Below are 25,546 nucleotides of genomic sequence, written 5' to 3'. Positions count from 1 at the left end.
GTCAAGCTCATTATCTTTATGAAATATCTGAATTTTCTCTATTTTTTCTTATATTTTTAGGATATACGAGGGTTGTCCCCAAAAGTCGTAGACAATGCTTATAACTTTTTAAACATTCAACCAATACTAACCAAATATTGCATAGACATAATATATTCAATGTTCCTTAAAATTGTGAATTCTTAAATATGTATCTTTCATATTAATAATATCAGGACGATTACTATGAAGGCCGATAAGGTCTGTCGGCGCACGACCGAAATTCGGAATAATTTACGCATATAACTATTACATTTGCTTTTATTTCTCTAGTACTATGTAAAATATTGAACTCAAATTTAAATCAGTGAAACGAGAATCAAAATCTTCATGATATGCCAAAATTTCATATAAATAGCATTAGAAACAGACTGTTGGTGTTGTGATTTTCAAAGTGTCGTTGGAATTGAGTTTGATGCAAATGACGTCGTCAAACGCGTAACCGGCGCACGGACATGTGATAAATTGTTTTGGATATGGTTTATATGCACAAGTTTATCTTTTAAAAAGATAGGTGAGCTAGCGCCGTAGGAAAGGAGGATCCGTGATCAAGTGATTTATTTTGCTGAATTCTTTCATTTTTATCGAGGCTGAAGAGTGATAAAGTTATAGTTGTTTTCTGAAGCGTATTTTGTAGACACATAGGTAAAGAAACGGGGGGTGGGGGGTGTGTGTTGACCTATTGGAGTTTTGGCGCAACGGAACATTTATGACCTTTACTGGAGAGGAGGGAGACCCTATATAATATGGAGAAGATTCCGATTGAGGCATTGTATGAGCTAGTTTAAGAATAGAATTTCTTGGCAATATAGCAAAGAAAATACAGGGGAGTTTGTTAAAAGGAATATAGAAAATAACTCAAAGTGTATGTTGTATAAAGCAATCCAGAAAGATATGAAGTAGCTTGGTCCTTTGGGTCATCTTTGTCAAGAAATGTTCTACTAGGTTAAAAGCCATACACATCAGATTTTTTTTTTATAAATAATGGATTTATTCGTTAATTTTAGTGTAAATTCTTGTTTCTGGAATTTGTAAGATTGGCTGAATTGACCAATAAGAAATTAGAGTCTATCTTTGGTTGTGCTTAGACGTAAAGAAAACCCTCCCTTGTCTTTGTTTAGAACATTTGAGGTATTACAAATATGTAGTTATCTTTAAAGTGTAAGCTACACAATAAATAAACATAATTATTTAATGCTACTGTACAACATGATACAACGAAATTGTTATCGTACGGTCTATCTATAGTAGTTTTCACAGTTTTCCGTGAAGCCGAGCATGCGTATTCAGGGAATTTGGACTAACGTAGTTGCTAGCGCTCGAGAGCGCTAGCAATCAGAGATGGGAGAAAAGAGTACAGAAGTGTCATTAGACACTAGAATTTAATAAAAATGTTATTTTTAGATGGCATGAGATTCAATTTCCTCTATACCGAAAATAGTTACAGCATGCAAGAAGTAGAGTACTGTTTGTTAAACGGAGACAATGGGGAACAATCTGGGCCACGAACGACGTCAAACAATGTGTATTCTTTGCTGCCTACAATGAGGTCTACGAACGTGCAAAGATCACATCTTCTCAGACCTCCCCGGGAGCTCTGAAAAACACGTTGTTTTGCCGAGAAATTTTAATTGCAGGTGTTTATAGCCAAAGAGAAAAAAAACCACAAAGTCAATCTTTTGATTAACATCCTTACTTAGAAGTGTATATACGACAATTTATAATTAACCATATCATTACAGTTATGTCATTGGTGAAAACATGTATCATTACCGATCGAAGAAAAACCTGAAAAGACTGATGAGACAGCTGCATGTAGCGTAGAAATATGAATAGGTACAGATATTATTTGCATTTCTGGAGAGAAAGTGATTTTCCCCCGATCTTTATACGTTAATTTTGTTTTTGTTAACGTATTGAACACACGTCATTATTCTTAACATTTGTCTTAATGTTATATCTGCTAGAGGTACTCTAACGGAACTTGATTTCTTCAGAGCAATTTGTGAAGAGTATCTGAATTCAGTAATATATCTTGAATAGATGTTACGCACTAATCGAAGATATTGAAAGCCTGAAAGTCATGAGAAACAATACACTTTTAAACCCATTATTTTCTGAAAAGGTTGCATTTACGCAGCTTTAACATGTTAGATAGTATCAAACTAGAAGTACCGGCCGTGACCAATAAGCTACAAAAAAAAATTATACCCCCGCCTCTCATATGGTTATACTTGCAAAGTTCCATGTTTTGCTCTGGGATACCCGAAATAAAAGTCAGACCAACAAATTAAAGTTATGAAGAATCTGTGAAAGTATTTTAAGACTTTTTCGCTGGTATAGGAGGAGCTTTGGATAAGAAATGGGTACCCTGCAATATATTATACAAAGAATGGTTGAGTACAAGTTTTGCTCTTGGAAAAAAGTAAAAGAGGAGGTCACAACGGCACTATGTAACAAAGATTCTGTGAAAGCGTCATTTAATTTCATTCATTTGTAAAAGAGAAGTACATCTAAATGCGGATAAGAGATGGGGTATCCCAGAGCGTAACAGATGGACGGACACCCCAATTCCATATATATACTTCTGAAGCAGATGGGATTATAAAAATGCCAAATGGATCGACGTCAAAAAGCCACAACACTCACCATGCAGAAAACTTCAGAACACTTTTGAACCTTTTTTTTTATCACAAGGAGTCAATATCAAACTTAAAGCAATAAGAGCTGCAAGATTGACATAGGAAAACATTGTTGCAAATTTGTTATAATTAACTATTTCAATGACAGAAATATAGAACATTTATAAATTTCTGTTGTTCTTATTTGCAAGAGAAGAACCTTTTACAAGCTTTAAGCAATATACCCTTATTGTCGTCTTGTACAATATTGATATCTTATATAATGCTATATATCTGATTGTACAGAAGTACTTCTTCTGAAACAATTTAAAATTTCATTTTAGTTTTATTGATCATAAGGGTTAAAATTACATATAAATTAATCATAATAACACATAATGTTGTTTATATTGACAGTCGTGTAGTTAATATTATTAACAAGAGGCCCAGGGGCCACATCGCTCACCTGAGCAAATCGGCTAGGAAAAAGCACAAATCAGATCAGAACTGAAAATTTTACTGGAGGGGGGGGGGGGTGCTTGAATTTTAATCCTACTTGGGAATGCCTTCATATTTAATACAGCATAATGACTTTGATGTTCTTGATAAAAAGATTTTTTAAAAACATGTTCTTCCTATATATAACTTCATAATAATTTGAATTTGATTCCCTATTGTTTCCCTCCCTACCCCAAAGGGCCATGATTTGAACAAATTTAAATCTTCAATACATGAGGATGCTTACATGTCAATATGACTAAACATAGCTTTTCTGTTCTTGGATTTTTTATCTTTATTTTTCTATGTAAAACTTTGATCCACCATTGTGGCCGCACCCTACCCTTGGTGGTTATGATTTGAACAAATTTAATTCTAAACTACCCGAAAATGCTTCCATATAAATACTAGTATCACTAATCATGGCTTTGCTATTCTTGAAAAGAAGATTTTTAAAAATATATTTTAATATAAAACCTGGATCCCCCATTGTGGCCCCATCCTATCCCTGGGGGCTATGATTTGAACAAACTAGAATCTACACTACATGAGGATGATTCCACATAAATATCACTAATCATGGCTTTGAAGTATTTGAGAAGACGATTTAAAAAAATTTCCCTATCTAGTCGTATGTAAAACTTTGATCGGCCATTTTTGCCCCACCCTACCCCCGGGGAGTATTATTTGAACAAACTTGAATCTACACTACCTGAGGAAGATTTCACATGAGTTTCATCAAAGTTGATCTTTTTTAAAGATTTTTCCTATATATTCCTATGTAAAACCAGTGGTTCATCTTTCCTGGCCCAGTTTCTTGAGAAGAAGATTTTTAAAGATTTTTCCTATATACTCCGATTAAAACTTTGAGAATAGAATTTTTAACGATTTTTCCTATATATTCCTATGTAAAACTTTGATCGGCCATTGTAGCCCCACCCTACTCCCGGGGATCATGATTTGAACAAACTTGAATCTCACTACCTGAGGATGATTCCACATGAGTTTCAATTTCTTGGCTCAGTGGTTTTTTGAGAAGAAGATTTTTAAAGATTTTTCCTATATACCCCTATGTAAAACTTTAATCGGCCATTGTGGCCCCAACCTACCCCCGGGGGGTCAAGATTTGAACTTCTTACAAGATGACAGATATACACAGACGGAATTAATGACCAAATTATCAAATGCATACTTCTTACAAGATGACAGATATACACAGACGGACAGAAAGATTCCGGGTAAAGTTTTCCCTTGGTTAAAGCATAGCGACTATATAAACTTGAAAAAAAAACTTTTCTGATATAATCAACATCCAATTGCAGGTTAATTTAAAATTTTATGAACACATCAATACCAATACATGCCACAGTAAGTAAAATATAATATCATATTGCTCCTGATCTATATCGAGGTAACCGCGTTCATGGCCTACATGTATGCATGCAGGCAATCGATACATAGTAAAATGATTAATATAATCTCAAATAAAACTCTTTTTCAAAGGTAAATACACAAATATAAAAGTCATTTCAAGGACAAAAATCCCTTTTCTTGAAGTTCTTGTAACCTTTACAAAAAGTCTTTTACCTATTACATATAATATGACTAATTATAAAAATATATAGAGAGAGTTTTATTCACCGGCTAAAATTGATATGAATTTACTGAACCCGATATCCTCGATTTGAAAACTAATGAAATAACCATTTGCCAAACAAGAAAATGTTCAACAACAATAAGGGATATTTTCACCAAATGAAGGCGATTTTCTTAGACTGGAAAGTGAATTAACCAATCAACGTTTATAGAAACTAGCGCGAGAAATGTAAAGATTCTCTTAATTATACAAAAGACCAAATCAGTCACTGAAAATATTTTTTATAAAAAGATATCATATAAAGACTATTTTATTAAATTGAGCCAATTAATTAAATCATTATTGGAGATAAGATTCATGGAAAATAGGAGCCCTTTCATAACAAAGAAAAATCTACACTTTATATTTTGTTAATATCTTGAAACATTCACATTAATTTTACATTTACAATTATATTGTTTCAAAAAATCATAGCAATTATACATCCTGCATTTATCTTTTAGCTATTTCCTATAAATAGTCTGAACAGTTGAGCATTACATTAAGAGTATACCAGGAATCTATGCACAAAATAACTATGTACGCTTAGAAAATTCCTATGATCTTCCTAAGATATTTCTACGAATTGTAGTTTTCAGATCCCCTGGTAAAGACCTGTTGTCAATATTATATTTCTCTGCATCCGAGGTAGACACTGGTCGCCAATCCTCCGAGGGCCTCAATGATGAACGGAGTTTCTGAAAAATATACTTATATGTTTAGTATAACATTTCAATAAAATCAAAATAACATTACTCAGACTTAGAACTCAAACTGTACGATTTAAATTTTATTTAAAGAAAACAGTTAACTTCTCTTGGAAAAAAAAGAATTATATGCCTTAGAGTGCACTGAAAGTGCACATCGTTTTCTCGTCAGTAAAATGGGTCATCATAATTTTCATAAAAAAAATATAACAAACATGTTATACAAAAAAGTTCATCAAATGACAAGATTTCTTGATTTGTTGGCCTTTGGGTCGTGCAAAATATGATCCTAATAAGATCTGATCTTTAAAAGGAAAATATCATTGATATAATCACGACTAATTTTCTGTCGCGAAAGAGAATTGTCAAGTGATGTAAAAAGCTGGCATACTTTGGTGATTTTTGGTTTCAATTTAATATTTCCCTTTTTACTATACCAAAAAGACATTAATCAACAATTGACTTTGTGGTGACTATATGTCATATATCATTCTTCAAGATATGATGATGTTATCATTTGACTAAAATAAAAAGGTGCCACGATATTTCGAATTTAAAACCAGAAATACTGTGAGCAATGAGCTCAATAAATGTCTCCAATATGGTTATAATATAGTTTTTAATCTGAGAGACCCGAAGGAAGTGTCAGATCAAAAAGTGAAATAGTAGGTACACAACGGCATAATGTTATAAAAAATCTGTGAAAGAATCATTAAATTTTGTTCAGTGGGATAGGATGGGTTGCAGATAAGAGAGGTGTACCCTTCATCCATGTTTTGCTCCGGGAAACCCAAAATATGTGTCGGATCAAAAAGTAAAATTAGAGATGCCTTATGGCACTATGTAACAAAACATCTGTGAAAGTCTCATGTAATTTCATTCAATGGTAAAAGAGGAGTAGCGAACAAGAGATGGGTACCCCAAAGCGTATACGTACAGACAGAGGCGTGGATATACAGACAGATGAACGGGCATCCCAATCATTTTATATACCCTCCCACATTTTCAAGAGGGGTATAATACATTTAACAACCTTCTTTTGGAAGTTCCTAGCACTCTTCGACACTTTACAAATATCCCCATTATAAAAACACAAATACAACAAAACAAAAGAGAAGGTTTTATGACTGTAGGTCTCGAGTATGCTATTTACATGTAAGATATGATCCGAATTACAAATTGACTACCGGTAGTTTAATCAAGAACTAAAATTTCGAAATAAATTTTGAGCAACCTGCATTGCATTTTTGTCTGGCACTACACCTAGATGCCTCAAGTAATCGTCTTCAGGTTTTGAGGTTTTAAACCCAGATGGTATTCAAGATGGAACCCTTACACAAATAGCTAATAAAGGGTCTATACGTGGAAGTCGTACTTGTATATCATCAAATCAATGTACAAAAATTAAAATGAATACCTCGTAAAAAGTTTCCCCCGGTGACTTCATCAGTACTCGTATTGCAAAGTAGGGTAGTGGAACAAGAGGAAGAACGGCAAAAAACCAGCCTATTGCCCGCGCATACGCCGGATATTCGTATGTGCCAACCATCGGCGGGCGGTATGTGTATAGCGAAGATATCAGTAAGAGCTACAAAAGAATAGGTTCTTATTAATATGTTTTTAAAAAATGCAGGTCTTTCTGTTAGAATTGCAAGCTTTTAAAATAAATATTAGAAGTCGACATTTAAATTCAAGCAAAATGTCATGTAGACATTCTGATCAGTATTCTAAATGTGTAAGGAAGGTGATTCCTTTTATAGTAAACAAATGTATACCAGTATTTACCGTATCTTCGATCCAAAAAAAAAAAACTGATGATTTTTTCAAATGAAAAAATGACTTGAAATATTAGTATATTTGATGTAAACATGGTTATAGCAAGAGACATATTAGCCTTGGCCTAAAAAATTGACAAACTTTACATTTTTTCAAGGAATTATATAACCATTAAAACACCAAAAAGAAAAAGGACAATTTTCTTAGACATTTGAATTAATTAAGTTTAATAAGTTATAATGAGAAAAATGTTTATAACTATTAGTATGTTACTTACCAATAGCAATACAGGTGTAAAGATACACCATAGGATCCTAATGTAAACTGGTACACCTCTGCCTAACATGATTTCTATATCACGTGACATGTTCTCCGCCCCTAAAATGGCCAGATATATATGTTAAAAAGTGCTATTAATATTCTTTGGACTAAACTACTTAGTATTTTTTTTATCTTTACACAAAATCACTCTGTAGTCAGTAAAATTTATAGCAAATAGTACCCAAACTACAAGTACAAAATCTTTCTTCTCAAGAGAATGTTTGCCAATTTTAATGTAAACAGAACCAACTCTAGCTCAAACACAGAACATCTATTGAAGTCTATTATCAATTGATTGTTACACTTTGGAAAACAATACCATAAATCCAACCGAAAATCACACATTCCAGGAAACCAAACAGGGGAAGAGCAAAGGCGGCTATATACCAATCCAGCAACTGGAAGATGTAGAGTCCAGCCTGAAATAATTCCAATGCTTAATTTTGTTGTTGTATGCGTAAAAAGAGACTTTTTTGATACATTATATTTCCTCCACAGTAAATACATGTAAAATGTTTGTTCTTACGCCAGTACACAATATCAGTCCAACCAAAAAGAAGAATAGACAGGATATGATTGACAGGAGCGCCTTGTGTTTTCTGAGACGAGGGATAACGTCACTGGCCGCGGTCATGCACGTCTCAAGGGGAGCGAACTAAGGAAAAATATCAACCATAAATAATTATCACAATTTAATGTAATCACTGGTAATGGTTTTGGCTTATAATACTTGTTTGATATCTAAAATTTTCTCAGTTAAATGTAAAATAAAAATTATACCTCATAATGATTAAATTTTACATCAACGCTATAGTATAGGTGTTTTGTTCGTGTTGATTTTTTCTGATCATAATTGACGATAATCTGTTTCATGCTACAGCGTAAGTTTAAAATACCTGACTGTCTAATCCAACGGTGAACAGCATCATAAAGAACACCACGCCCCAGAGATTTGGAAACGGAAGTTGGGAAAGAGCTTCCGGATAGACAAGAAAGGCAAGTCCAGGACCTTACAATAAAAAGCAGTAAATTTAAAGAAATTCATTTTCGTATATGCATAGGTTTATTTAAATTTCCTTATAAATGGCGCTTAAGATTCATAAACACTCTGCTCACTCATATAAAATGTTGCTTGAACCTTAACAATTTTCCAAAAGAAATGTATTTTACATGTAAAAAACAAACAACTAGTTTTAATTGTAACGGAGACCGTTACAGATGTTCCCCAAACGCTCCCCAAATCCCTTTTTGTGCCATTTTCCTGTACGACATTTTTAAAATATGCTCATTATCAAAGAATTTCATATAAGAATTATTAAAGCTACAATGATATCAACTATATTTTATTTAACTCATTGCACGCGCACGCACGTGCATGCACATGCAAGATGATCACAACATGTTGTTTTAACCATAAACATTTCTTTGTGTCGTGAGAATCAATAAGACAAATCATAAAAAATATAAATGTTACCATTTTTCAAATATATTGGTCATTTTGCATATTGTGCGCGTGCACTTGCATGCATGCTTGTCCTTGCATTCCATTTTGATAGTAGCATAATGTAGTAATCCATCATACCTATTCATATTCTAAATTTCATCCCGTTTTGTTGAGAAACAAGAAAGTTATAGGCATTTAAAGTTTCAGCCAATCAGATTGCAGCACATGTGCATGCGCATGCTTTTATGATAATTGTTATACATAATGCTGTAGATCTTCATTATGTATGACTATGTTCAAAATTTCAAAGGATTTTGTCAAAAAACAAGACAGATATTGAGAATTTAGTTTCAGCCAATCAGAGCAAAGCGCACGTGCATGCACGTGAGTTCTTGCTATTTTGACCATGTCATTATGTCTATACTACTAATATATCCTCACATTGTGAGTTTCAAAGCATTTCATCAAAAAAAATAGAAAAGTTGCGGTTATATATCTATTATATTGGTCATTTCACGTGTTGCACGTGCGCGCTCTTGCAAGCACGTGCGCGCAAAATGACCTTGATTCCGCAAATCTACATAACATGTCTACTGACCCTAAAAAGGTTTTACCTACATCGGATGAACAGTTTACAAGATCACTCCCGGACAAAAAAGTACCCAGGAAGAAGAAGAAGAAGAAGAAGAAAAATAATAATAATAATAAGAAACAGAGTAAAAACAATATGTTCCCCAACTTCGTTTGGGGAACATAATTATAGCATAGCTTGCGGTGCAAAATTGAGCAAAAAAGACTTTTCAAGTTGGCAAATCTATACAGGAATAATAGACATTTATGTCATTAAGAATTATCTTTCTTATCAGTGTATCGATGAACCTTAAATTGCATATATGCAAAAGTAACGTTAAATATTTTTTTTTATAAATTAACTAAAAGCTACAAAAGGCCTACATGTATTGTGGTGAATAATTATATATAAGGATGGCGTTTCCTTAGAGTTTATGGTGACAGTAACGGATTTCTATAAAGTTCAATGGCTTGAATTAAAAAGTGGAATATAAATAATTAAGAGTTCTCATCGGTCAAGATTTTAAATTTGTATGCCCGTCTGTTACGCTATGGCGAACCCATCTATTATCCGCAACTTCTCCTATACCACTGAATGAAATTTAATGGAACTTTCTAAGAATCTTTGTTCACGTACATAGTGCCATTGTGAACCTTCTATAAATTTACTTTTTAATCGGACACATATTTGAGTTTCCCAGACCAAAACAAGAACATGACCATTCTTTAATTCTATAATATTGAATGGTACCCATCTTCTATCTGCAACTCCTCCTATACCACTAAATAAAATTTAAAGAAATTTTCATAGATTCTTTATAACATAATGCTATTTAGCTTACTTTTTTAACTGACACTTAATTTTGGTCACCAAGAGCAAAACATGAACTTTGTCATTATATTTATATGGGAGGTGGGGGTATCAGTGAGCTCAGTGTTCGCAGTACCTCTGTTTCTTTCTACTATAATAAAGTATTTAAAATTATATACATGTGATTTTGTTAAAGAAATTAAATGTCTTAAATGGACCCTATTTTGCTTCGTGTTTTATACGTTTTTGCTTACCCGCTTGAACAACATCCTCAACTGGTTTCCCTGCCGTATGAGCCATGTATCCAACAATGGTAAATATTGCAAAACCTCCAAAAATACTGGTGCCCTCACTGATCAAGGTTAAGATTATGGAATCTCTGAAATCACATTGTCATGGGAAAGATTATACTTCATAAAATATACTATGTCAAACAAATCTGAAATAATATTGATAAATTTAAATGCTGAAAAAATATACAAATAAACGAAAACCTGCGTTATGGATGGCGCCATTTTGGACACTGAAGTTGGGCAGATTAGAAACCAAAACAGGTAAACTGATATTATTTTAAATGAAAAAAAATATAATATTAAATATAAAATATAGAGTAGTTGAACGGTAAAGCATTTATAGATGAGTTTCATATATTTTAACTAAATGAAGCATTTAAGATCGTAAATCAGTGACAAGGGCAACATGTACAGCTGTACATGAATTTGGTTAAATAATAATTTGCTATACATATATGTACATAAACATTTAAAAATTCCATGAAGCAAAATATTTATGTTGCAATTAATTGGTAACCTGTAACAATTATTGTGGAATTTGTTGTAACTGGCCATGGTAATGAGAGGTGAATTTGTAGTTCCAATATAAAATAACTTTCTTCATCACTGTATTTCAGTACATATAAATATGAGAAAATAAATAAACATTTTAAAATATTGAAAAATACCTTTTTTATTTACGTCCAAAAGTAAAAAAAAAATTTTTTGCAAAAATCAGATTATCAGACTGGAATTAACATTTAAGTCAGTTTGTCAACATGACAATGTGCACTTAGTAGGTGTGCTGAATAACAGTACTTTAAATACAAGCCAATTCTTATACACCATAAAGATAAATTTTCTTGTCGAAGAATAACACTTCCCCGCAAAATTGGTGGATTTAAGTGGTATGATACGAATATAAATAATAATGCCTTAACAATTACACAAAAACCCAAAAGCTTGTGTATGAGTATTTGTAATGTCATACTTTGGTAATATATTAACCAATTCCTACACAATTTTGTCTGGTTTTACTCTTTTACATACAGAAAAACCCAAGAGCTGGCCAGTATTAATCATGTATAATAACTAATACCACTATAATAGTGCCTGGTTTTAATCTTAAAATACAACCAAAGAGCTTCGGGGGGAAGGGGGGGGTGTTACTCACTTGGCCTCCAGCAGGGCTAGAATACCTGGGCCTTAGGCGGCCCCAACCTCTTGCCTAAACGAAGTTATACTCCCCAAATCCTGTATCATGGTATATAAATGATTAGTCTTTTAGAATCAATTGATCACGGTACGGGAAGACAAAGAAGAAAATAAATAATCTGTCCTTGATAATCTTGAAAATAAATAATCTGTCCTCGACAGGCATGAAAATAAATAATCCGTCTAAAAAAAAATTTGCCAGGCCCCCCCTCAGGATCAAATGGTCGTCCCCTTATACATTTGGAAAGTATGTATCATATGATTGTATTATTTCAAAGACAATGTGGCCATAAAGCGTAATATACGAGGGCTGTTCAATAAATAATGTCCTCAGTGCTAGGAAAGAAGCAAAAGACGCTTTTTAATGATTTAGTCTTTATGATTTAACATAATATTCTCTTTTAATTAAAACACATGTCCGTAACATTTTTATCCAATTTCTGATTGTTTTCACAACTCAGTTTTGGGTATGTATAGTGTAGTGAAGTGGAAAATGGCAGATCCTATGATTTCCTGGACTTGTTTCTTCCTTCTGAAAGGTGTTTTTTCAAGTTTGGAAAAAGAAACAAGTCATAAGGTTAAAGATCTGGCAAATATTGTTAATGTGAAAAAACATTAACTTTCTGTTTATCCCGAAAACTCCTTTACTCTTCAGGGCGTGCGGGTTTGGACGCTGTCATGAAGAAATTTAATGCAGTGGATTCCTGATTCTGGGTCCTTCCTCTAATAAACCTTTCGATTTTTTTGCAAAAAATTTGCTTTCTAGATTCCTTCAAAACTGTCTTCCCGAATACGAATTTGAACAACAATACCACTAATATTTAAGAAAATTGCATATAAATATGTCTTTGTGCTCTTGCAATTATTTGCTTTTGTCAGACTTTCGCTGTTTTTATCAAGTACATCTTAAGGTAAATTTTGTTTTGAGGGTTTTAAGCAATAGATTCAAGTTTCATTATCTGTTTGAATATCAAACAAACGTGCATAACTACAATTACTAATATTTTAAAATAATTGTTGAGGCATTCGTACGCGCTGTCGTTCTCACTCATTTTTCAAAATATATGGTGACGTTTGAAAACTAAGCTTTTTAACCGTCAAACGTTTCTAAAAAAAAAACTGTGTTAACTACTCCCGAATGATGTCTATCAAATTTGCTTTGTGTCTCAAAGTCAATCATACATTGTCATTTTTTTTTTGAAATTTGGCAAACAGTACATAAGTTGTTATAATTTTTTGTTGGCAAGGAGGGTACCCATTTTTGATGCCCATTATATAGTTTTTTTACCATTCAAATCCACCTGCTAATTTGTCTAAAAAACAGGCATTGGTTGCTGTAAATTTCACATATTTCAGTGAATGTTTCTTTGGGATTTTTAACAAGTTTTACAGCAGCTTTAATGAAGCTTTTATTTTCACTCTAGTTTACTGATTCTATACCATTCATTTATAATGCAGTGTCTCGAATAGCCCTTGTTTTCCAGCTTCTCACAATGAAACTATGTGATGAAAAGTGGTCACATAAACTGTTATAGATTCATTAAAGTTTCTATAATGAGAGAAAGCCAAGCTTAATGTCATATGATATCTGTATTGTATGTCATACAGTCCAGGACATTACTTATTGAACAGCCCTCGTATATGCTATGTTATAGAAACATAAAAATACACCACTCATTAAGAAATGAAAGGATTCAATTAGAATTTGTACATTGGACAAAAAATGGGTTGTGTAAATCCATTAATGAATTTCTTTATTACGTACATTATCATTAAACCATGCAATTTTTATTCGCGCGCGAAAAAAATATCTGCGAGTTACACTATCTTCTTTTGTCCGCGAATATTTCTCATCGTGTGAATATATTATTCAATTCTTTATCTATGCATAATGTTTTCCCATTCGCGGAAATGAATAGTAGCGGATGAATTACAGACAGGCGATTCGCGAATATGACGGGAATAATAGCTGGTTTACAGTATTTTTTCATCATACCTGGACATTTGCAAGCTTCTTGAAGTCTGGTTTAATGTAGAACAGAATACCATCGGTAGCACCAGGCAACGTCAAGCCCTTTATCAAGATCACAGTCAGCAACAGATACGGTAGGGTCGCCGTGACGTATACTACCTGTGTATGTCAATTAAGTCACTATTTTGCATATATTAAAATTAGATTTTTGTAATGCATTTTACAATTAAGACTTTGTAAAATAAAGGATTTAACATAAACAATTTACATTTTCTCCGGACAGATACTTCGAAGTTGGTTGAGAGAACAATTTATGCACAACTTTTCAATGGAACATATTCTAAGGTTAAAACTTTCTTAAGGGGGCTCTCTACAACGTCACAACATGGTGTACTTCCGTTGAAACGCCATTTTGGTCTCAAATGATCTGATTCAAATTCACTTTACACCGCTAAATCACTGAGTACAACACAACATGCGATATTGTGATGAAATGTACATTGTATCACCTCAGATAATACAGTGTTTGCCCAGTACGTATCCTTTCTTTAAAGATGAATTGTTTGTCAATTTATTCAATTCTACTTATTTAATTATTAAATAATATAGTTACAAATTATTAGAATAAGATTTTTAGGTGAGAAAAATGATATAAAAACATGGCTTGTCCGTATGCTAATTCATCATTACGTGTCAAAACGCCATACACTCCGAAATTTCTTTTTTCTTCAATAAACATATAAGCTTTCCAGCAAAACATATCCCCCGAAAATGCAAATTTGATAAGATAAGACATGTGTATTATCTTCCCATTAACTAGAGGATACGACACTCTGTTCAAGATTTGTATACACCCGAATGAATGGTTGTACTTGGTGAAATTTAAACTCTTCATGAAATCACCAAAACGTTTCGACAGTACGTGGAATTTTGCATGACCCAAACTTTTGATCAACATTGATTATCAGCTGTTTATATGGGAAACGTGCAGGTTTTAGACGAAGTGTGAATTTGGTTATAGGAATTTCTTTTACCCGCTTTTGGCCATTTACCATGTTTTGTTATATCTAGCACTGGATAACACATGCAAGTTGGATAAAAACGGTAAGTAAATCTACCTTTCTCAATACCATGAATTCACTAAATACATGTCTTTTTCATTGACTGGAAACGTGATTGTTTTCGTATAAACTCATTTGAAAAACAATACATGTACAATACGAACTTCTTTCAATGTCCTTGCTTGACATTTTTTTTTCAATACTTGTGCAAGTTATAGTAGAGTTTATTTGAAGGTTATAAAAAAAACAGTACCAAGATATTTGAGCCCACTCTGAAAGCGAATCTCTTACACCTGAATTTTTGTGATGTTTGAAGTTTTGACAGTTTTTCAATTTTGTTCAATTTCTTTTTTTTTCATTGTTTTTACCCTTTGATATTATATATCTTTTCAGATATTGGAGAAGATCCAACCAGCTATTCTCAAGAAAATACTGTTTTAGTTTTTCTTTTGTCTATTTTTGTAAATTTAAATAAAAATTATGTTGATTTTATTTTTAACTTTGTTGGTTATTATTTCAATATGTTATAACATTAAACTTTGAAGAGAAATTTAAAGCACTGGGCTTTTAAAAATATAGATAGAAGGGGTTTTAACAAAATAAATAAAATATTTTAAATATTTCTAAAAAATAAATTGAAATACTTTGGAACCTTATTTTATCGGATATGGGGCCTATTATTAGAAACAAATGCATGCAACAAAAATCAGTTATACTTTATAGGTGTAGAGATCCTCCTTCGTTCAGCAATTATATACTGTAGCTTAAATTTTCAGAGGGATATGAGACATGGCATTACATCATTGTAAGGTACGCTGTAGTATAACTGTATATGCTACATGGTAAATTAGTAATTAATAGCAGTGTTTTGTAAGTCTTATAGTTATTTTGACGACTTGTTGATAACCAGCACAACAAAAATTGAAGTCCATATAATAATATTGAAATTTTTAAAACAGGAAGAGCTACCTACCTTTCCCAGGGATTTGACGCCTTTAATCAGACACAAACAAACTACTATCCAGGCCACAATAAAACAGAGCAAAAGTCGCCAATTTAAGGATCCGATCTCATGAAGACCATCAGACAAATCAAGAACTCGATAGCTAAAAAATGAATACGATATACGTGAGTAAATTTCTAAGAAGTAATATTTCCCCGCCATTTTTTAGCGCTTAATTGACAGAAGGTAATATACAATTATTGCTGTTTTTTGAGGTCAATACAATGATTTAGCCATCTGAGGAGTACAATATTCACCGAGCCCGAAGGGCGAGGTGAATATTGTACTTCGAAGATGGCTAAATCGTTTTATTGCCTGAAAAAACAGCAATAATTGTTTTATTATGCTATTCACTGATAAAATGATACAGCTCATTACTTGTTTGGGTTTAAGTCCTAGCCAAGAGAGAAGCAGAATTAAAATTTAAATAAACCTTACCAGTCATATCAATTGGAAATGTTTTTTAATCTATTCTAATTGCCATGAAAAAAAGATATAATGTCAGTCTTTTTTATAGGATAGATTTTGAAAGGAAGGAGTATTATCAGGGAAAACTGACAGCCGAAAAAAGTAAAAATTGTTGTTCAGTAAAAGTGTTGGAGTGGGGTCCCTGCATCCCCTCTAACTATCCTCACCAGAAAATATATATTCGCTTATGTTTTGTTCGCATGAAAAAGTCATAGTCGTTTAAATAGATTTCCAAAACAATTTGTATCAATTTAGAATTTCCCAATATGTTGTTAGATCAATGTAGAGGAAATAAATCCTTGTATTCACCTGGAACGTCACGTGCAGGTAAATATAACATAGTATTTCTTCCACATAGTTGGATCTCAGCCAATCAGAAAGATAGGAATTATTCAATCATATAATAAAACGTATTATTGCTGAAAATTAATCTTCCAGAGCAATCAAACTATACACTTACAACCAGAATTGTTCCTCGCTAGTCGTACCCGTTCCTCTAGTTGTATTTAAAGCAACAGATTCTATTGAATAATTTGAGGTAGCTCGTGTGAATGATGCATTGTACAGTGTGATGTTATAAGTTGCTTCTGGCAGGCTGCGGATACAGTCCTGTGTATTCCACTCTTGATCACAACTTGACCAAGGAAGGGGGTTGAAAAAGGAACTTCCCATGTAGTAGAGTGTCCAGGTATTAATGATATTGTAGTAAAGTGTAATGACGAAAAGAACGAGGAACATTCCAACACCAATACCTAAAAAATCATCATTTACGTCACACATTTCAATTTAAGCACCGGGCAGTAAAATACATGACTAAATACATATAACGATAAAAAGTAGATTTTTCTCGTAAAAAATATTTTCAGTACTCGGATCAAGTAATATGGAAAGACATGTACAAAAATGGACTGATAAATTATATAGAGAGTTTATAATTGGCTTTCTTGGGTTTATGTTTAGGGGGCGTTGGTGCTTACCTTTGAAGAGTGGACACGCCTCCCACACATGGAAACAGCCTTTGCCAGTAAACTGTCCTAGAGAGACCTCAAGGAAGTAGAGAGGCAAACCACAGGCCAAGAGGAAGAACAAGAATGGAATCAGGAAAGCCCCTATAATACAATGAATATTAGTTTTGGTCAGACTATATAATTATATGAAATCAAGAACTAATCAGGAAAATGATGTTTTTGTCTCAAGAGATTAATAAATATAAAAGTAAGACCACTCTCCAGTATAACCATTTCATTTTTCTCTAATCTTAAACCTGAACACGACTCATAAATAGGCATTTTCGATTTATTGTTTGCTATATGGGCAAGTCGAGTACAATAACTAGATTTAGCTACGTAGGTAGAATGGAACTTTTAAAAAAAAATTCTTTTTATTAAAAAGAGACAAAAAATCGCAATTAAATAACTATTAATATTTATTCTAGGGAGGTTTAAAAAAAACAATCCAAAGCAGATATAGTTTATACATTGCCGGGTTTGGACAATTTGGATCAAAACATGTAATTCCATTGTTTGGGTAACTGTCCTCTCTATTGGGTGCGGTTAGGCATGGCTGAGTATGATTGTACTTCACATTGTGCTGAATAATTACCGACCTTTTATCATGTTAACCGGAACTGGACTTCTTTGTTATTTCATTCAAGGAGTAACTGTTCCAGCTGTCATACATTGCCCAAAAACTTTCAGAACTTTGATTGCAATTGCGCAGGAAAAGACATTTCTTTCATGAATTGCTTTCAGATGAGTTCAAAGTTGAAAATCATCACTGCAGCAAAATGAGATTTTCTGCACACCCTGAGAAAAATGCTTTTTTATTAAAATAAATTGATTTGGTAGCTAAATAAAGCTACCTGAGGAAGGTAAATAAAACTACGTAGGTAATTCTAACTACGTAGCTAAATCTAGTGATTGTACTAGACCTAATGAGCACCGGGGTATGCCATTCGAATTTGTTACATTTGACTGATTTATTGTCACGGAAATCGGTGTGGAATTACGACACGTGTTCGTGCTGGCTATCATACTTACCTTTGTTTACATTTTATTGCAGTTACTTGTATTTGTGTCTGTTTGTCTACAGCACTGACCTGTGCAACTGCTGCAAGTTTTATTGGTACAAGATGTATATCTTACTCTCCGGCATAACAGAAGTACACAATTATTTCTTATCTCTACCGCGTGCTGTAGCATCGACCAAGTCTACCAATGAAAACTGATTATACTGAACATTCATTTTGCTTATCGAGTGGTTTTATATAGGGGCCCTGAGATATAGCGAGAAACCAATCGAATATGGCAAACAAATTTCTTTTACGAGTCGTGTTCAGTTTAAATGTAAATGAACTTTAGTGAAAAGTGAGTTTCTGATATAATGAAGACGAGAGTTAAAAAAAAAGTAGAGAACATTTTGATAAACAATAAACATGTATGCTTATGATAGATTTCTTTGAGAGAAGTTTCATATATATATATCTATTAAAAATGAAATTTTCCGATCTATGGGAAATGTATTTTCACAAAAAATTGTCATAAAATGTGATGTTCTTAAATTAAATTGCATTCCTTTTTAGAATAACTTTTTTGCAAAGGTTATGCTCTAAATGTCTCTCGAGACTGCACCTATCGAATCAGATGCTTTGCGCATGCTCAAACTTACCTCCCCCGTTTCTCATACATAGATACGGAAATCTCCAGATATTTCCCAGCCCAACACAATAACCAACCATAGATAACATGTAGTCAAGTTTAGCTCCCCATCGGCCCCTTTCTATATCGCCTTCTGATTGGTCACTCTCTAGGTCCGATGAATCATGGCTTGCCTCCCTTGATTTAACGGTTTCTAGTTCCATCTTACAGTTATCTTCCTTAGAAAAAAGAAAATGCGTATGAAACTTCAAATAATAAAATACCAAATAAATTATTTTCTGGCTTTTAAATTAAACAGGACACGATCAAAGAGACTGGAATGGGTTGCACTGGTTTTAGATTTATGAGAACCCACCTACACGTAATTTATGCATGAATTGCTTTCTTTTCTTTAAAATGTAGAAAATGTAATTCTATAACTTAAAAGCGATTAGATTCAACCAAAAAATAAATCATCGAATTTCAAAAAAGAAAAGCGAAAAAATCACGAGATACTACAACGTTTTAAGTTCACGTTTTATATCAGCAAAGTCACGAAGATGGATTAAGTATCAAATATTTAATACGATAAAATTCAGCTTTAATTAAGTCACTGGGACTTCTAATTTAGCATCTTTAAAACGAAGATGGATTATGCATTATAATGGATCATGTACATGTAACTACAGTTAATTTGGGTTATAATTAAGGCAATAGGACCTTGAATTTTACTTCTTTAAATCCATACCAGGAGTAGAAAACTACTCATGCTAAGATATCCTTAAATAATAATCATAATGGCAGATATAATTTGTTTTATGTTTTCAAAAGACAGTTTCAGAAAAATAGATTGAAAAAATGCATCGTTCATTGAAAAAAAGTATAATATTGCAAAAATGTATAATATTGGGAAAATGTATAAATTTCATTCATTTTTATAAAAATAATCCATATGAACATGATGAATGAATATCAACTTACTCATTTCATGAATAAAGAAATATTTTATGACACTCGCATATCCAGAAAAATTCAATGTATCGATGTTCAAGATGCATGTACCGATATTCAGCCAATCCTAATACGATGATTAATTCGTCCATTTGATTTAAGTATAATCAAACATCAATAAGATTTTGTGTTCTTAAAATTCATTTTATTTTATACCTTACGGTACAAGAAATTTCCGCATGCAACTTCAGAAGTATTATCATCAGATGACGAGTTTGTTCGTCTGTCTGTCTGAGCAAATCGGCACTTTTTCCGTTTATTCATCTTACAGATGATAAAAAAAATGTATTGAAATATTTTCAACATATCTAACAATGTTAAGATCAACGATGTAGATTCTTTATGTTTCTGGTATATTGTAAAAACATAACGCAGGTTAAGTTAAGAAAGCATATAAATCATTTCTCGGGAAATGTAAAATTTTTAAAGAAAATAATTTGATAATTTATCAAAGCTGCTGATATAACATAAAAATTGATAAAATATTATTAACTATTGCATAAGACGGGGATTAATAACTTCAATGTATAACTAATACGAAGACTTATAAATAATATAGTTGAACAAGATGTGTTTGTGAGACACTGATGCTTCCGTATGGCAACCTAGCGAAGATTAAATTTTCTCAAGTGTAATTCAAACCTGTTGATACTCAAAGTAAGCCCTTTTCACAAGAAATACAAATGTGAAATATAAAATCCTATCACCACCTGTTCAAAAATTAGGGTCAAGGTTAACGTTTTAATGGTAGGTCATGCAGATCACATCCGTGCCATCCAAGGTGAGCTTGCACATAATATCAAATTTATATATGGAAATGATTATTTCATAACCACTATTCACACGAAAATGTAGTTAATCAAAATGAAGGATGTATGTGTATTAATATAATATCCGAGAAATGATAATAAATATAGATAAGTAATAAGTCTAATTTCAGAGTATATGACATAACAATCACAAAGTAAAAAGAACCAGCAAGCAAGCTAAGTCAGGAGAGGGGTATTAAATATCCAGCAGCAGTTATACACTGACCTGTCAGTGTCACGTGAACATGTTCTTTCAGGTAATTGTAGGAGCAGAACAAACAGCAGTTAAACACTAATCTGTATTTGAACTACATCCTAGTATCTGACTGTTTGTCGTAAGCAGAACAAATAGCAGTTAAACACTAATCTGTATTTGAACTACATCCAAGTATCTGACTGTTTGTCGTAAGCAGAACAAACAACAGTTAAACACTGACCTGAATTTGAACTACATCTGACTGTTTATCGTGAGTAGAGCACATGACAGTTAAACACTGAACTGCACTTAAATTACATTCTAGAATCTTACTATCCATTGGGAGTAGAACAAATCAGCAATTAAACATTGACCTGCATTTGAACAACATTCCTGAATCTGACTATCCATTTGGAGAACAAAACAGCAGTTAAACATTGACCTGCATTTGAACTACATTCTAGAATCTGAATATCCATTGGGAGAACAAAACAGAAGTTAAACATTGCCCTGTATTTGAACTGCATTCTAGAATCTGAATATCCACTGGGCGTAGAACAAATCAGCAGTTAAACACTGCATTTGAAGTATATTCTAGAATCTGACAATACATTGGGTCTAGAACAGAATTGGTTGAGGTCTAGTAATTTTAGCAAACTTAAAATTTGCAAATTCTACCCAGTGATGAGTGATAGTGCTACTTAACTAATCTTGAATTATTTCACTTTTTCTCTATATTTACATCCTTTAACTGTTGCTTCCAAATTGTAATTTAAAGATTTGTATTTAAAATTGAACAAAATATTAAACAACGGTTTTCCCAATAATACTTGCAAAACAACTGTTCCTCTTGAAACTGTAGAACCAAGAAAGTTGTTTGCATTAATTCCATGAAATATGCCCTTTTAAAGGAGGAACGTACCATGCGACTATTCAAGAAAGTATGAATAAGTTTTACCAGGTGAAGGATAAAATTATTTTGATCTTAAGCATTTAATGAACAGGATGTGAAATTTCTAGATTATTCTGAATTTTGCGAACAACACCTACAGGGAAATTGACCTTAACTTATTAAAACTGGAGAACTTAAGATGTGTAAAGGCCTATATATTCTTACTAAAGGCATGGTGCAAAGGTAATTAATTGAAGGGGTATAATAAGCCTATACCAAAGTCTATTTAAGCCATGATAAAATATTTTAACTTGCAAGATACATAACCCATAGTTTTATCTTGTAAGACAAATTCGCTCCCAATACATTCTGTTTTTTTTTTAATAAAGACACATTCCTTAATTTGTTTTATTAAAGGTACAATAGCCTTGATTCTGCAATTCCAGATCTCAGTCTGTGTGGAAACTACATTTGGTGACGTCAATAAAATAAAGCTCCATAGAATATTACAGCACTTTTCTTATGAATCTCTCTTCATGAATTATATGATAAATAATAAAGTTCATATCGGCAGAAAAATACTGATTCACAAAATGTATAATAAGGAATCAGGTAACATCTTGGATAATAACCCGCGCACATGTACCACCACACAAGTAAACAACAAAAAATAAAATCCACACGCACAAACGGCACTTTACAACATGGTCAATACTTTGTTGTTTTCTATTCTTTTGGAATTTCATCTCGACAGAAATCCAAGACACGTCCAGCTAAGTCAAACAATTACAGAAGGTGTAACAATTCTTCAAAATAGACGTGCCTCATCTTAGCGCTGGTCAATGTGCGAGTCTCAAAATACAACTTAATGACTCGCTGAGCTGCGACGTGACCATACACCTTCTATTTATATAATAGTGTTGCATTATGCATGTACTATGCCTAAATAGTAGGCAGGGTTTGACACATGGTGCACGAGCCGGAGGCGAGTGCACTATGTGTCAAACCCTGCCTACTATTTAGGCATAGTACATGCATAATGCAACACTATTGTTATTATTATGCTGACTGTTGTAATTATTTATGCGTCAATCCATTTGACTTTCCCTTGAAAATATCGGTGCTAACACGGCGCACTTGCAAGAACTCATTCAAAATCTTCATGCTAAAACTGGTTGCATGCTTAGTTATTTTGGTTACTAGTATTTTCTTTAAATAAGTCAGGATTTTCGGTTTAAAAGCAACTCATCTTTATTTTCTGTTTTTTTAGTAAGACTGATTTGTTTGCAGACGTCGATTCTCCCTTGATAATTTTCTTTTACATCCTTCAATCAAGCGTTATATAAAAAAGCGTTTTAATGACCCCATGGTATCAGTTCATTTAACGATCTGTATGTAATTAGTTTGAAACTTTGTTGTACACATTTATCTAAGGTCCCTTATAAAAATATAACTGTTTTCAAAAAATATTTTTCTATTTTCTCCTTCTTGTGTCAATTGTATAAATTAAGTTTATATATTTAATAAAATTCTCCCAGTCAATAATCGTCTCTGTGGCGTAATCGATAAGGCTTCAGACTGGCAACCTCATGGTCGTCAGTTCGATTACCGGCGTCAGCAACGAAGAATTTTATTCAGTAAATAAGGCCGTGCACTATTTCGGCATAGTATGCTTACGCTATATAAATCCTTAGACCACTATGCGAGAATAGTAGGGTATGGGTTATATAGAGACAAACTGGCAGGAAGCATAATAATACATGTAATCTATCACCCAAGGCGTGGATCTAAGAATTTTCACAATTTACTAAAATAAATCCTACTGGAACCTCCATATAAATTATCGCAATAAATACATAAATAAATTCATAATTATTCTAATGATTTTTTGGGGTAAATATCTACATGTTTTAATTATTCATTTTATATATTTATTGCGATTATTTATATGGAAGTTTCCAGTAGGATTTATTTTAGTAAACGACCGGTTCCCAGAAAAACGCGCTAAAAATAAAATGCCACCGTAATCAAATTTACTATTAACAACAGGATCTGATCACATGACTGACTTTATCTCAATGAAACTCTAAAATTGATATCTTATTTTTTAAATATCTGAATGTTTCGAATTCCTTAACACGCCTGCGAAGTGAATCCCTTATTTATTTCAAATTTATTAAAATCCATCATTTTTCATGTATATTTGATGCATAAAAAATGTAACCTTATACAATAACCTTGCAAAAACAGGTCTTCTTACTGGTTTTAAATTTATCAAAAAGGTAAAAATATATATTAATGTGTTTATCGTTCACAGATTTGCTTCATAAATTAACTCTATTAAACGCAATACTTACTTTAATAAATCCACTTCAATTTTATTGCACAAACGTGAAATGGAACTTTACCGGTACAACGAATTTGACACACTACGTGAATTGATTGTAAACGGATGTCTCCTTTCCGAACCACTTCAAAAATTGTGGTGCAAAATTTTGTCGTCAATTAAACTACCGGCATGTCCTAGCTAGCATACGCGTTAATTTAAAATGGACATTGTACATGTCATGTGCATTGCATTATAACAAGCCTGGATTATTACATTTTTCTTTATGACATTTGCGTCGAAATCAATGCAGAATATAATAACGCAAAATGTCACAGCACAATTTTGTGTTGTCTCTTTTTCTTTCCCTCCAATAATACAATGGATTGTTTCTGCATATCCATAGTAATACGATGATAAATATACGAAGTAAAAACCCCATGCCACCCCTGCCCCTCCTCGCTTGACACACACACACACACACACACACTTACCCTCTCTCACACACGCCCTTACACTACTACATTGTAATTTGCTAACCAATGCACACATACTGAACATGCATATCAAGAGCTTTTAATGGACCAATGGTCAATCTTTGGTTATTAAAAATGTTATGAGTTAAAAATTTAATAAGACTGATTTATCAATAATAGTCAATCAAAGTTAAATTAATGCTTCCTAATTAGGGACCGTGTATTCAATAAAAGTCAGAGTTAGAAAAAAAAAATACATTTAGATTTATTTATGTCCGGAAAAGCCGTTACTTTGTTCTCATTGTTTTAGTTCTAAATATTTTGTAAAGCGAGTTTCCCATGTTGGTTACATGTATATATATTTAAATCAATGTGTTAAACGCAATCAAAATGTTAATCATACGTATTTTGATTAACTACATATTGTTTTATTACAATTAGCGTTGCCTTCAGGGCAAAAATAAAATAATGCAAGGAAAATAATAACAAGAAAAAATGTAATAATCCAAAAATCGTGTTATTATATTTTGCGTTATTACATTTTGCGTTGATCTCGACGCAAAATGCAATAACGCAAAATGTATAATAATCCCAGTGTATTACATTTCGTGTTGTTATTTAAGAAATAAGGTATCATTTTTTTGAGTTTTATTGAGATGTAAAACGGGTTGGTCACGTGATCAAATCCCATAAAGCCCGAAGGGCTTTATGGAAGATTTGATCATGTGTCAACCCGTTTTACATCTCAATAAAACTCAAAGAATGATACCTTATTACTTATATTTA

The 25,546-nt window shown here is 32.7% G+C and overlaps 1 protein-coding gene across 1 annotated transcript; it reads right to left on the bottom strand.

Moving 5' to 3' along the window:
• Positions 1 to 5,209: 5,209 nt before the first annotated feature.
• Positions 5,210 to 19,288, bottom strand: LOC134278654 (sodium- and chloride-dependent glycine transporter 2-like). Its single transcript, XM_062760951.1, has 13 exons — positions 19,082 to 19,288; positions 17,392 to 17,523; positions 16,875 to 17,166; positions 15,917 to 16,049; positions 13,907 to 14,041; positions 11,234 to 11,310; positions 10,678 to 10,802; positions 8,495 to 8,607; positions 8,125 to 8,253; positions 7,918 to 8,017; positions 7,555 to 7,655; positions 6,919 to 7,089; positions 5,210 to 5,492 (listed from the first exon to the last, which is right to left on the bottom strand). Exons 1-13 carry the CDS (start codon positions 19,272 to 19,274, stop codon positions 5,352 to 5,354), a joined length of 1,842 nt encoding a protein of 613 aa, XP_062616935.1. The 5' UTR covers positions 19,275 to 19,288; the 3' UTR covers positions 5,210 to 5,351.
• Between the last annotated feature and the right edge of the window lie 6,258 nt (positions 19,289 to 25,546).

Source organism: Saccostrea cucullata, unplaced genomic scaffold, assembly GCF_032062105.1.
Source record: "Saccostrea cucullata isolate Sc308-1 unplaced genomic scaffold, CSIRO_AGI_Scuc_v1 ctg664, whole genome shotgun sequence".
Classification (NCBI taxonomy): Eukaryota; Metazoa; Mollusca; class Bivalvia; order Ostreida; family Ostreidae; genus Saccostrea; species Saccostrea cuccullata.
Note: the sequence above shows the minus strand (reverse complement) of the source record. Positions and strands in the feature narration are given on the sequence as shown.

Bases quoted from the DNA above. Each gene is read 5' to 3' on its own strand.
- LOC134278654 (XM_062760951.1), bottom strand. From the start codon at position 19,274: ATGGAACTAGAAACCGTTAAATCAAGGGAGGCAAGCCATGATTCATCG. The intron at 8,608-10,677 runs GTAAGCAAAAAC...TTTTATTGTAAG, and splicing joins TGAGGATGTTGTTCAAGCGG to GTCCTGGACTTGCCTTTCTT. The intron at 8,018-8,124 runs GTAAGAACAAAC...GAATTATTTCAG, and splicing joins GACTGATATTGTGTACTGGC to GCTGGACTCTACATCTTCCA.